The sequence below is a fragment of the Danio aesculapii genome, chromosome 3, assembly GCF_903798145.1.
Source record: "Danio aesculapii chromosome 3, fDanAes4.1, whole genome shotgun sequence".
NCBI lineage: Eukaryota > Metazoa > Chordata > Actinopteri > Cypriniformes > Danionidae > Danio > Danio aesculapii.
The window spans coordinates 34,455,577-34,468,717 of record NC_079437.1 but is presented as its reverse complement, the minus strand read 5'-3'; the positions used below and the strand labels follow the sequence as shown (position 1 = coordinate 34,468,717).

General features: G+C 36.9%; 1 protein-coding gene across 2 annotated transcripts in view; it reads right to left on the bottom strand.

Annotated features, from left to right (window-relative positions):
• The window catches only part of prkcbb (protein kinase C, beta b), a 259,088-nt gene that overhangs the window by 57,368 nt on the left and 188,579 nt on the right, over positions 1–13,141 (bottom strand). For both annotated transcript variants that reach the window (XM_056453821.1, XM_056453820.1), the window contains exons 14-15: positions 10,044–10,124; positions 9,413–9,520 (exon numbers count right to left, since the gene is read on the bottom strand). In XM_056453821.1, coding sequence (XP_056309796.1) covers positions 9,413–9,520; positions 10,044–10,124 — 189 coding nt within the window. The remainder of the gene's footprint in view (positions 1–9,412; positions 9,521–10,043; positions 10,125–13,141) is intronic.

Sequence of the window (13,141 nt, the reverse complement as noted above, 5' to 3'; positions counted from 1 at the left end):
CATAGAAACGCCAACAAATCCAACAGGGACTCGAATCAGCGATCTTCTTGCTGTGAGGCGGCTGCTAACCACTGAGCCACCATGTTGCCAACACTATCATTTGTTTCAATACAATACTATTTATTCTTTAATACTAGAACCACCAAAGGTCGTTGTAAATCTAAAACTACCCATGTGGGTATTTTTTTACCTATGCACAAATTCTGTTTACAAATGGCTAGAAAAAACATCATTTAGCTGTATTATGGCACCGTGTTAGCAAAGAAATGTCACGAATTGATTATGTCTAGTCATCAATTATATCCGTGTCATGTTGTTTTAGTTTGAGGCTTTTTTGTAATGAAGGTTACACTAATCAGAACAATATAGGCTATAAGCTAAAGTCTGCAGTGCTAATTAGAAGTAAGTAAAAACATATTTGGGTGGTGTAAGATTAGAATGCAATGTCGTTAATGATATATTAAAATAACTCATACAATTTAAATGACTAAAATAGCCTATAATGAACAATAATTTACCACAATTTCAAAGGTACAGATTCACCCGATTAATTTGAAGTTTCATTCATGAGTAAGCTAAAACCCAGGATACATCACTTATTTCCCCAACATCAGACTCACCATCCTTCGTGGCATTTTGTGCTTCTAATATCTCATCAGCATCCACAAATTGTTTCATTTTGACTTTATTTATTTATTTATTTATGATAACCACTAATTCTAACAATGAAATATACACACATTTAGAAAAAGTTAGGGTACTATACACTCAAAAATATGTTTGGTGCTTGTTAAAACTACTTTGTTTCTCAACTACTTTCATTACTTTAGATTTGTTTTTGGACAACTTAATAGTTATATGTTCTATACACTTAAATTTGTAAAAACTAATAATCTAACTTCAAGAGATCACACTTGGCTGATGACTGATTATAAAGGTTGTTTGGCAGGCTGTCCCGGGAGAGAGCCCTGAGCTCATAATATCCTTGAGCCCAGGGCTCCCTCCCATTTGCAATGTGAGAGGGGAGTTTGAGCTCAGGTAGATCTCGAGAACTCCCCTGCTTTAGTAGCTAATGAACAGATAGTGATTGCTCTACTAGGTGCATGTCTATGGTGCCGATTAGTCAATTAACTTAAGTTGCATGTTTTTGGACAGTGCGAGGAAACTGGAGAACCTGTAAACTCCGCACAGAAACGTTGACTGGCTTGGTAAGGACTAGAACCAGTGACGTTCTTGCTGTGAGGTAACAGTGCTAACCACTGGGCTGCCATGCCACCCATCTAGGAAAAGAGGAGGAGTGAAAGGGGGATTCTTCAAAACGAAGATGGCTGTCATATGGAACTTAGGGTATTTATAGTGGCTTAGGAATCGTCTGATTGATGAATCATGAATTGAATAATGCAGGGCTGGCTGCAAGCAATCATAAGCACGTGATCCTCTCGAAATTAGTTTACAAATAAACTTCACTTAATTGACCCTTTCATCCGAATGTCGCAGCAGAAATCAAGATTCATCAGACCAGGCAACATTCTTCCAATCTTCTATTGTTCAATTTTGGTGAGCCTCTGCGAATTGTAGCCTCAGTTTCCTGTTCTTAGCTGACAGGAGTAACACCCGGTGTGGTCTTCTGCTGCTGTAGCTCATTCACCTCGAGGTTTAACGTGTTGTGTGTTCAGAGATGCTCTTCTGCATTCCTCGGTTGTAACGAGTGGTTATTTAAGTTACTGTTGCCTTTCCATCAGCTCGAACCAGTCTGGCCATTCTCCTCTGACCTCTGGCATCAACAAGGCATTTGCGCCCACAGAACTGCCGCTCACTGGATATTTTCTCTTTTTCTGACCATTCTCTGTAAACCCTAGAGATGGTTGTGCGTGAAAATCCCAGTAGATCAGCAGTTTCTGAAATACTCAGACCAGCCCGTCTGGCACCAACAACCATGCCACATTCAAAGTCAGTTAAATCTCCTTTTCTTCCCCATTCTGATGCTCGGTTTGAACTGCAGAAGATTGACTTGACCATGTCTACATGCATTGAGTTGCTGCCATATGATTGGCTGAAATTTGCCTTAATCAGCACACAGGTGTACCTAATAAAGTGGTCGGTGAGGCACTAATGTAATGTGAATGCATAACAAATATGTCTGTACTGCTAAAAAAAAAGCCCCATTTACACCTGGCATTATCATCAATTTCAAACACCTGGCTGCTTCATCAATATGATAAAATGTGGATGATGCTAAGGTATAAACATGTTTAATACGTTTTAAGAATAGCTTGTCCGTGTCCACTTTTACATGTAGTCGCAAAAACAACTAATCAGACAACTTTTGTAGTGTATAGATGATGTTCATATGAATGTGTTTAAACTCTCTACCTACAAACGATCACAGCAAACTAGATTTATCCAAGTATTAAAACTCACAGATTACAATCAAAATAATTATTGCAATCCACATTATTTCCTTTCGCTTGCGCTTCCTGCTCGCTCATAGTTGTGTATCATAGGTTTGTTTATTAGACAGTATGCAACGTTAGTATCACACTTTAATGCAAAAGTGATGTAGAGCATGATGGGAAAAAAAGAGGGAAGAGACAAAATCAGAACACATGTGATCATGAGAGACACATTTGAACGCATGTTAATAACAGGGCGCATGTTTTGAAACATGGATACAACATCTGTATGCATCAATATATATGTCATGCCTTATAGAGGGCTTAATACTTTCTCTGAGCTGTTCTCTGCAATCTGTCAACATAAGTGGCACAAATGAATATTCCCTCAGTCTGTGTTCAGTGCATAAAAGCTCAAATGTACATCCCCTCAAACTAAAACCCCTGCAGGCTCTTCAGAGGCAGAAGAAGAGGATTTATGTTCGCTTTTTTATGGCAGAATAAGGCATCAACATTTTGATTACGACAGGTTCAATTTATCCATCCGTCCTCTGAAAGTCACAAGGCCAGACTAAATTAGTCATTCAATTACTGTGCTGGAAGAACGATTGCTCCGCTTGGTTAAGGGAAATACCTCATTTATATTGCATAGCTCCATTGTAGCTTTCCCGGCAGCTCTCCGCGCCTAAAGCTGCGCTTGTCCAAACTTACAGGATTTTCCAATCTGTCTTAAATGTCAAGGATTCATTTAGTATTCCTGCTCTATTTTGGGAGATTGTTGGGGAGAGAGACCTTCAAGATCTGAAGCACTTGCTGCACTGCAGAATGAAGCTATTAGGGAAGTTCAGCAAGCGCTTACAGCTGAAACTGTGGAGGACGTAGAGAGACAAGACAATGAGCTTTGCAGACAAACCGGGAGAAGACGAGCAGAAAGGACAAGCATCTACATCTATACAGGAAAACAGAGAGAAAATGAAAGGTTGGAGAATAGAGAGAGACAGAGGAAACTGCAAAAAGGAGAGGAGGGGTCTTTTGTTTATCAGGCTTTACCCAGCAGCTTGCTGCATTTTCATGAAGCCAGTCAAAAGGGGCAGCATTCAGATTCTGAACGCACAGGCTTGATTCATTATTTAATGCTCACATTAGCATGAATGTATTAGAGCGCAGGTCCCTCTGGAGACACCTGCTCTCACATCTCCTTTTCCACTTTGTATTCCAGAACTTCTTGTTCTCCCAAGACCAAAGATTTTTATTGTCCGGACTCAAACGTCACCCAAAGGCATGTTGGCTAGAAGCTGATCAAAGCCCAGGGAAAATCTACCTTTCATTTAAAATGAAAGAGTAAATTTTTCAAGTTTTCCTCACATTTTGCACAAAAAGCCTATTTTAGGATAATTTAGTGTTGTGACATGAATATCTTCGCAAATTCAGCATTTGTGGTAACTTTACGGTATAAATCTGTTCTTGACTAAATTAAAGACAGTAGAAAAAACACAACTCATACAATGTGTATATTCTTAAACAGGATTTTGTGCAACATGAATTTTGAAAATAAAACTACACTGTAAAAAAATTCATTATTTTTTTATTTTCTGGGAGCTGGAGTGCTTTACAGAAATTTACTGTGAAATAACAGACGTTAAATTACAGAAATTTACTGTAAAATAACAGACGTTAAATTACAGAAATTTACTGTGAAATAACAGCTGTTAAATTACATAAATCTACCGGATATTAAAATTTAAGGAAATTTCTGTAATATAACAGCCGTTATTTTATGGTAAATTTCTATAATTCAATGGCTGTTATTCAACTTTTTTTTGGCACCCCATTAGTCACCCCCCCCCCCCCACTCTTCACTTTCGTCTGCGACAACAACACACTTTCGTGCGCGGCACCTCCACATTCTCGGGTAACATGCCGGATCCGATACCCTGATCTGTTCCAGGACCTTGAAATTCACAAATTAATCACTGCGTAAAATAACTGATTTTCTTTTGCAGTTCATGTAAAAATGCGATTTAAATTTCAATTTACTGATTTTGATTAGGACAACTGTTTTTAATTATTTTTATCCTTTGTTGTTTTTATTTTATTGTTTCTTTTATTCTTATTTATGTAAAGCACATTGAATTACCATTGTGTATGAAATGTGCTATATAAATAAACTTGCCTTGCCTTACAATGCAAAAGAAAATAGCAATAGCTGTTGTATTTAATCAATCAATCAATCAATCAATCAATAATTATTTTTATCAGTATTAACAAATAATAATTAACACATAATAAATAATAATAGCATAATTATTATAATCTAATATGTAATAATTTACATTTTAAGCATTTCATTATGCTTTTAAGCGTTTTATTATTATTATTATTATTATTATTATTATTATTAGTGCATTGCTGTAATGAGAGCTTTAGTACATTTCTGTAGTTTAATAGTATAAAAGTGTAAAGATATTTTGTTCAAAATCGTAGTTTTTACGATTACTACTACTGATAATAAAAATACTAATACTAAGACCACTACTACTACTACCACTACTACTTATAATAAAACTACTACTACTACTAATAATAATAATAAAACTAATACTACTAATATTAATAAAACTACTACTACTAATTATACTACTACTACTACTATTAATAATAATAATAACAATAATAATACTAAGGCCACTAATACTACTTATACTAAGACTACTAATACTACTACTAAGACTAAAGCGAGTCGCACACTGGATGCGCAGCACAGTGGTGCGACACGGCGCACACATGACAGTTGGAAGTATCGCACACCAGATGTGCACATTTGCATGTTAAATTTAGAATGAAACTATTCAGATGGCACTCTATGGTGCGGCAGAAATATGAACAGTGTCGTGGCTGGGTGCCGCCGACTTGCAAACCTTTAGTTATAAACCTATGTTGAGAATTCTAAATTGCAAGGCACTGAGTGGCGCGATGCAGCACAGCACATCTGGTGTGCAACCCCCTTAAGACTACTACTACTATTACTACTACTAATAATAATATAAAAAAATATAATAATAATAAAAATTTTTGGATTACAGCAATACGAACTTTGTTGAAATATAAAATAAAAATAACATGATTTTTGATTTATGGTAATGAGAACAATAAAGATATTAGTTGCCCTACAGACTTTTTCCTATCTTGTTCATATTTATTTCTTTTTATTTCAAGGGGCCTGACATATGGCCCAGACGTACTGACAGGTTTGGTGAGATGCACCCAGGAAAACAGATGCACCGTGTCTCCAGCACCATAACGTACCCACATCCTCCATGGCACAAAGCCCGGATTCATTCTTATACAAAACTCTTTTCTCCTTTTTCTCGGCAGCCATATGCTCCACTCTGGCACCGCAGTGACAAGGAGAGAGAACAGAAACATGTAAAGAATAAGCAAATAGGACAGAGCTCCCTTTCAAGCACTTTTAGGGAATACGCTTTACCAATGACTGAGATGCCCCTGACATTCTGCGGCTTTTTGTCTGGCTTTGTCGGGGCTTTATCTCCGAAAACAAAAACATCAAGAGAAAATAAAAAGATATCCATTCAAAACCAGTCTAGCCATGCTCCAGTAAAAGCAGCAGACTAACAGAGCCAAGCTCCAGGGTCCTGAAAACAGCCAAGAGTCATTGGCATTCCCACCGAGTGCAGTCTAAGGCCGTGTGTTTGTGTGCTTTTATCTGCAGGAGGGAAGATCTCTCAAATAAAGAATTAGATCATGTGTACTCGCAGCTTCACCTGCCAGCGCTCCGGTCTGAAGCAACACCGGCTTGCTAATAACAGAGAGAGAGAGAGAGAGAGAGAGAGACTGAATGAAGTATATAAAGAGAGAGAGAGGCAGACAGAACTGGCGCTTTTTGAGATGGCCGTGACGTGCATATTGATAGTCTGGGTCAGAGGTTGTGGTATTTTTCAATGCAGCTCAGAGCAAACTGCGATGACCACTGCTGCTATGAATAAGTGATTCATAACGCATCACACAAGGTCATATAATTACTGGACATTTTCATTCAAAGCCGTGAACTGCAGTGACGGTCACCTTGAAAATATTTTCAGTACTTTCAGCAGCTGATGAGGTGGACTGTATCCGCACCCTTTGGGGATCGTGAGTCACCCTGAACTCAATTTGACCCCTTTGTGTTTGGGTTTACTCAGGACAAGGGGTCAAGATGTAGCTTGTTAGCATGACCTTCTTACCCAGCAAATAATTTGTGTTTAACAGACATCTAATAGACATCTAAACGTAGACAAATGGCTAAAACAAGGCTAAACTTTAATGACTAGTTTAGTTTTGGCCTATTCTTAGTCGTCTATTAGATTTTCACTGACAGCCCAAATTTAGCCTTGTTTTAGCTAAGACGACTACGTTTAGATGTCTATTAGGCATCTTTTAAAACCAAAAAATGCTTGCTTAGTAGCCTGTGCTGGTAGACGTTTAAGTACATACAATATATCTAGGTACTGATGGATGTTTTGCTATTGATGGTCATTTAAAATAGGCATGTATCATTTAATTAAACATAGTGTATTAATTGGATTACAGCAATGCAGCAAGGCAACTTAAAGGCACAGTTCACCCAAAAATGAATATTATCATTTACTCACCCTAAAAAACTTGAGGGTAAGTAAACTGATATTTTTTTATTCCATTTTTGTGTGCAAATATTTTAGGTGATATTGGACATTCAATATGAAGCTTTTTTAAAATGCACTTTTATTTTATTGTTTGGAAGTGTTCATTTACAAGTGTCAGGTTCACAATCTTTATTCCCAATAGGCAATATCTTAATACTAACATGCACTGGGCCAGATGCTACATTTCTGGTTCATGTTTTTTTTTATTTGAGAATACTGGATGATTGACCCCCCCCCCCCCAATATATTTAGGCATTATTTATATTATAATATTAAATAAACTGCAATTTCTTCTCAAAAACATAATTTTGACCAATGGTTTGATTACCAAACCGTCCACATGTTGGGATTAAAATTTTTGGCATATCAGTTTATTTTTTTATGTTCTTGAAACTACTTCTGCCTACCAAGTCTGCCTACCAAGGTTAACCCTCTGAGGTCGCCAGAATATAACGGTGCAATGAGCATTTTTTTGCCTTATCAGTAGGGTTGGGTATCAATTGGGGTTTTTTGATACCGGTGCTAAATCGATACTTTTAAAACGGTACAGGTGCCAAAACGGTGCCTGAACCGTTAACTTTTCAGCCACAAAATTATGGTGGATGACTCTAGAAAAATCTTTTATTTGACAAAATCTTTTAAAAACTAATTTTAATAGAACAATATAATTAAAGTTTAAAGTAAACATCAATTCATATTTTATATATTTAAATTGCATTAATATATTTCCTTTGATCATTTGTTGGTTAGCATGAATTTCAGATTTGCATTATGAAATTACATTAGCTTACTACTAACCTGTGGAAAGGCTGTCAGCAAAATACTGAACTCATTTTTTCTAGGGTTGGGGCTTGTACTGCATTTCCTAACATAAAACTAGATTTCTGATTAATTATGGTCTCTGCATAGCCGAGGACTTCCTATATTAAAAGTGTTAAAATCGCTATTACCTGTGTCAATGACAAATGCGGGGAACTAGGCTAATGCGCGCAGCACCGTCACTGACAGAGAGAGCAAGCGCGCACAGGGGCGAGTGCCCAAAAGACACCTAGAGCACGCAGAGAGAGGCCTCAGTCATATCTCCACAGTCTGCCACCGATGGCTGATCTCACTTCTCTGTGGTGTTTTGACACATAAATTTAGGGGGGACAGAGGGGGGCCAAGCTTGTTGACATGGGGACTGGTGGAAGAGTGCTCTTTTAATGGAATTTGATACCGCACGTTAAATGGAAAGTAAAACGTGTTTCCCCCTTACACGCAACTTTTATAAAGCATCTGCTTCACGTTGCAGTGTCAGAATCATTGCTTGTAAAATACGCTTTAGAAAGCTTAGTTTAAGCAAACTTGATGAACGCGATCATGGGTGTTGATCTAAAGAGAGTCGCTCTCGCTCATGGAATGTGCTGTACTGCGTGCATTGCAAAAGACACTAAGATCACTCTGTTGATTTTGGTCACACATATAAGTATTATTCACCATTTGAAACTGTTAGGGGTCTACTTTTTTGTGTACACTCACAATAACAACAAAAGTGTGTGCTTTTGCAAAATAGGGAAAATATACAGTGTGCACGCTATTTCTTTTGTCTCTCGTGAACTGTTTTTAGAAAGAGTCACTAAAATGAACTGAAACCACGAAAACAAGACACACAGACATGAGACATATATCTATAGAAAGCTTGAAGTGTCTACTTGTAAATGCACCGAATGCATGTTGAAAGTAAATATTGTTTGATAAACTAATCACTATGTCTAGTTTCTCAGTCTGAGCTCATTATTTTTAATGCGACCACACCCACAAGGTTTACAATTGTCAATGTAAGACGCACGCGACATGCAGACGCGTCAGAAAAAACTGAAGATTTTTGCCTCGCATACATGAGACATACATCTTGAGTGCATCAAAGTCACCTCAGACCCAAGAGGGTTCAAATGTAATATTGTGAAATATCCTCACAATTCACATTAAGCTTTTGCCATTGTAATACATTATGTTTCACATGATAAATATAATGTAATTCATTGCTGTGAACTCAAAGCTGAATTTACAGCATTATTAATCATTATATGTCAGAAATCAGTTTGGTAATCAAATAATTACAATAAATATAAAAAAAATCTATATATTTTTTTGAAGATAAATGAAAGTGTACCTGTTACTATTACTTTTGAACAATTTAATGCATCCTGAACTGCATCTGAGTTCTTTTAAATAAATAAATGAATGAATTGTACCATGTGTTTGACAAACAAATACTGCTGCTGCTATCACTACTAACAATTATAAATTGTGTTGAACATGCTCAGTGATTGAGGAGTGTGATGTACACTGTCTGCTCACCCCTTTACAGATGGCCACAGCCTCCTTGGACATGGATTTGGGATAGGAAACATGGTGCTCCATGATAGACTGAAATAGCTCATCCTCATCCTCGCCATCAAACGGAGGCTGAGAAAAGAGATACAGAAAAAGAAACAGTGAAGATGCTGCTTACTGTTCCTAAAATGGTTTGATCATAATAACATGGATTATGTTTCATTTGCTTGCAATTTTCCTCATTTGTGCCGCTTTAACATCAGTAATTCCAAAGTCATCACCACAAAAGTGCCTCTCAAGTGTTGTTTGTTTAGGGCAGACTAGAAACAAGAATTACGAAGTGCTTTTGTCAGGACAGCACAGTAGCAGCAGTCCCTGTTGGAAACAATTCAGCCTTTTTTTTCTCCAGCGTTCAAAGCTTGACTTGTTTCAGAACAATTCATAAATAATTGACTGAGCCCGATAGGCATGAAATACTTGCCGTTCGTCTCGGGAGATTTGCAGAACGTAATTAATAAAAACTGACCTTGAGATAGCAAGAGGTGATTTACTGCAAGCAGCAGAGAGGAAATGAAACAGAGCAAATGAAAGAAGAATAAAAAAAGTGTGTGCCCCTGACTTGAACGCTCTTGATCTAGGTTTTCATAACTCTTACCTGCCCAGCCAGCATCTCATACAGCAAAACTCCAAAAGCCCACCAGTCCACTGACTTTCCATACGGCTGGTAGGCGATGATCTGAAACAGACATGCACAGAGCGTAAGGCGTAAACAGAACCAATTACAAATGGATGACGCTTCAAGGACAACTGTAAATATTAAATTCAGACCCGCCAGGCGTGCTGTCACTCGTGTCTGAGAGTTTCAGAAGCCCTGAGGTGCTCATGGTGCTTTCAAAATTCATCGCAACGTGCTTTCCATACTGTAAAAGTGTCTTCATCCCATTATGAAACAGGAAGGTGAAGCTTTGAGGACTAGATTCTTTCGTTTCTACAATATGTCTGGATTTTGGGAGCATGCTGTTGACATGAATCCATCTCTAGCTCATGCTGCTGGTGTTACACTTGGAGCAGTACCATCTGGTGCTCGATGAACGTGAGATATCTAATCAACGTAGCTCTCAATTGCGTGAAGACGCCTCTGGGTAACAAACCAATTTTCTTTACCATGAGCACGTGATGAATATGAGATGCCAATACAGTGGTTAATATTGAAATAATAGCTTTCAATAAAGCAATACAAATGAGTTTTTACACTATTTCTGGTAACAATTGTATTTTTTTTATATCTTAAAATTATTTGCTACATTGTGCACATTTGCTAGCTATTTTTTTAAATAGGTTTATAATTTTAAAAAGGTAAAAAAAAATCTTTTTATTTTTTCATAATATACATTTTATATTATAACATCTATCAAATGGGTCTTTAAATTGTATTGTTAAACTGTAAAATTAAACTGTAACTATTTTTTTTTACAATATTACTTACATTTACTTACATTTAGAGTGAATTTAGACATAAAGAATTAATTATGCAGTCAGGCCTCAGTGCTTCCCACAGGTTTGAAATATACTTGTGTGGTAGCCAGATTGAAACACACCTTTCACCTATGGCACATGGTTACCTACATGCGACAAAAAAGTGAATTTTAACAATCTTTTTATTTACTATATACGGTTTCTTTTCTATAAGGTGAATTTTTTTTTATTTGTATTTTTTTTAAGAATGTTGAAATAAAAAAAGAAATCCACTATGTTTTACTTTTATTCTATTCAGGAGCCATGTGCACCCACTGACAGGTAAAATCTGCTGCTGACATTTTGTAAAGTAATGCAGAAGCATGTTAGACATGTATAAAATACTGTATGTTATATATCAACTTTATCAAATAAAAAAATATATACAGAAAATGAGAAATAAATGACATAAAGGAATAAAAACGTCAATGGAACAAGTATCTCTAAAAATTATAATAATTACAAGAATAAAAGTGTCGGTTATTTAAATAAGGCATATTAGTTAATTAACCATTTCTAACGGTGTGCATATATTTTGCAGCCAGTTTAGATTGAATTTCGCCCTCTCTGAGTAAACAAACTTATCGGAGTCGTTCAGATCAAAGATTTGATTGTATAATGTTTCTCTCTGTCTTGCGGCTGTGCACGCGCTGTCAGCTGCGAAGCCAGGCAAAAGTAAATCAGGCTTAAAATAAAAATCACAACGGCTTAGACAGCGAAACCAAAAGCCGAATCCCGGACATTTAGGAGATTTAGAAACCCCGGACGGACGCATTCTAGTCCCAAAAAGGCATGTGGGTATCTGTAGAGAATGTGTGATTGTTGGAGTGACAAGTTCTTGTGCACACACAACGAGAAGTAGGAAACGTGTAGGGCAAGAGGAGATTTTCCACTAGTTAATTGATTGCGGATGTTTGGCTATTGAGCGGATACAAAAAAAAGTAAAAGGACGATAATAATAAAAAAAATGTCACCAAATACACTTTGGCCGTTAATATACCTGGGTGGCCCGGCCAAGTAAAGTCTATGTGTGGGAAGCACTGGGCCTCCTTTTTTTTTTTTTTTTTTTTTACATGCACACATAATCATGCATAAAGAAGCCTCAGAAAGTATTTGGATGTCAAACTTATAGATGCATCAAGTGAAATCTCAGAATTAATTCTTTTCTGTGCAATAATCTCCTTTTCTACTAACTAGTTGTGAAAAGAAATATTAACAAAAATACATTTTTATTGCATCATCGCTGACACACACTCACAAAAATAAATTATTAAAAATCTGCATTATACAAAAATAGTTCAACTGGTTTGGCTAATTTTAATGAACATTTTACAAATGACTTTCTCAACGAGTCGGCTCTAATCACTAATCACTGTTTTCATGTATTATCCTTATGTAAGAATTATTATTTTAAAAAGCAGTATTACAAATTGCCTGGAATACACATATTATAAATCAGTCTAGCTTCCTAAAAAGTCACAAAAGTCTTTGTTTTGTTCTGCAGTGATGCCTTAGAACAGGGATCACCAAACTTGTTCCTGGAGGGCCGGTGTCCTGCAGATTTTAGCTCCAACCCTAATCAAACACACCTGAACAAGCTAATCAAGGTCTTACTAGGTATACTTGAAACAATCAGGCAGGTGTGTTGAGGCAAGTTGGAGCTAAATCCTGCACGGACACCAGCCCTCAAGGACTGAGATTGGTGACCCCTGCCTTAGAACAACTGGATTCCTGGAGGGCCGCAGCTCTGCACAGTTTTGCTTCAACCCTAATCAAACACAGCTGATCCAACTAATCAAGGTGTTCAAGACTACTAGAGACTATTAAGCTGGTGTGAATTTGAGGTGGTTTGAGCTAAACTATGCAGAGCTGTGGGCCTCTAGGAATTGAGTTTGAGACCACTGCCTTAGAAGAAATACTTTGATCTCCACAAATTACCTTAGTCAAGAATTCTCAAAATAACAATTTTTTCCCAGTGTAAAAAAAAATAATCCAATAATCTATAGATGTTTTTCCTATAAAGAAATTTTCATTGAATAAAAAGGTTTCACAGATGTTAAAGGCTCTTCGCTGAACCATCAACGCCAATAAACAAACTTTGTAATTGGTAAATGTGAATTTGTGCAAAACCAAATGCAGGTACAAGTCCAATAGCGAAAGCCCTGGTAGATGTACTGCTGCATTAGCAAATGTCTATGAATTATACACACATAGTCCTGCTCACTCATCCAATGCTTT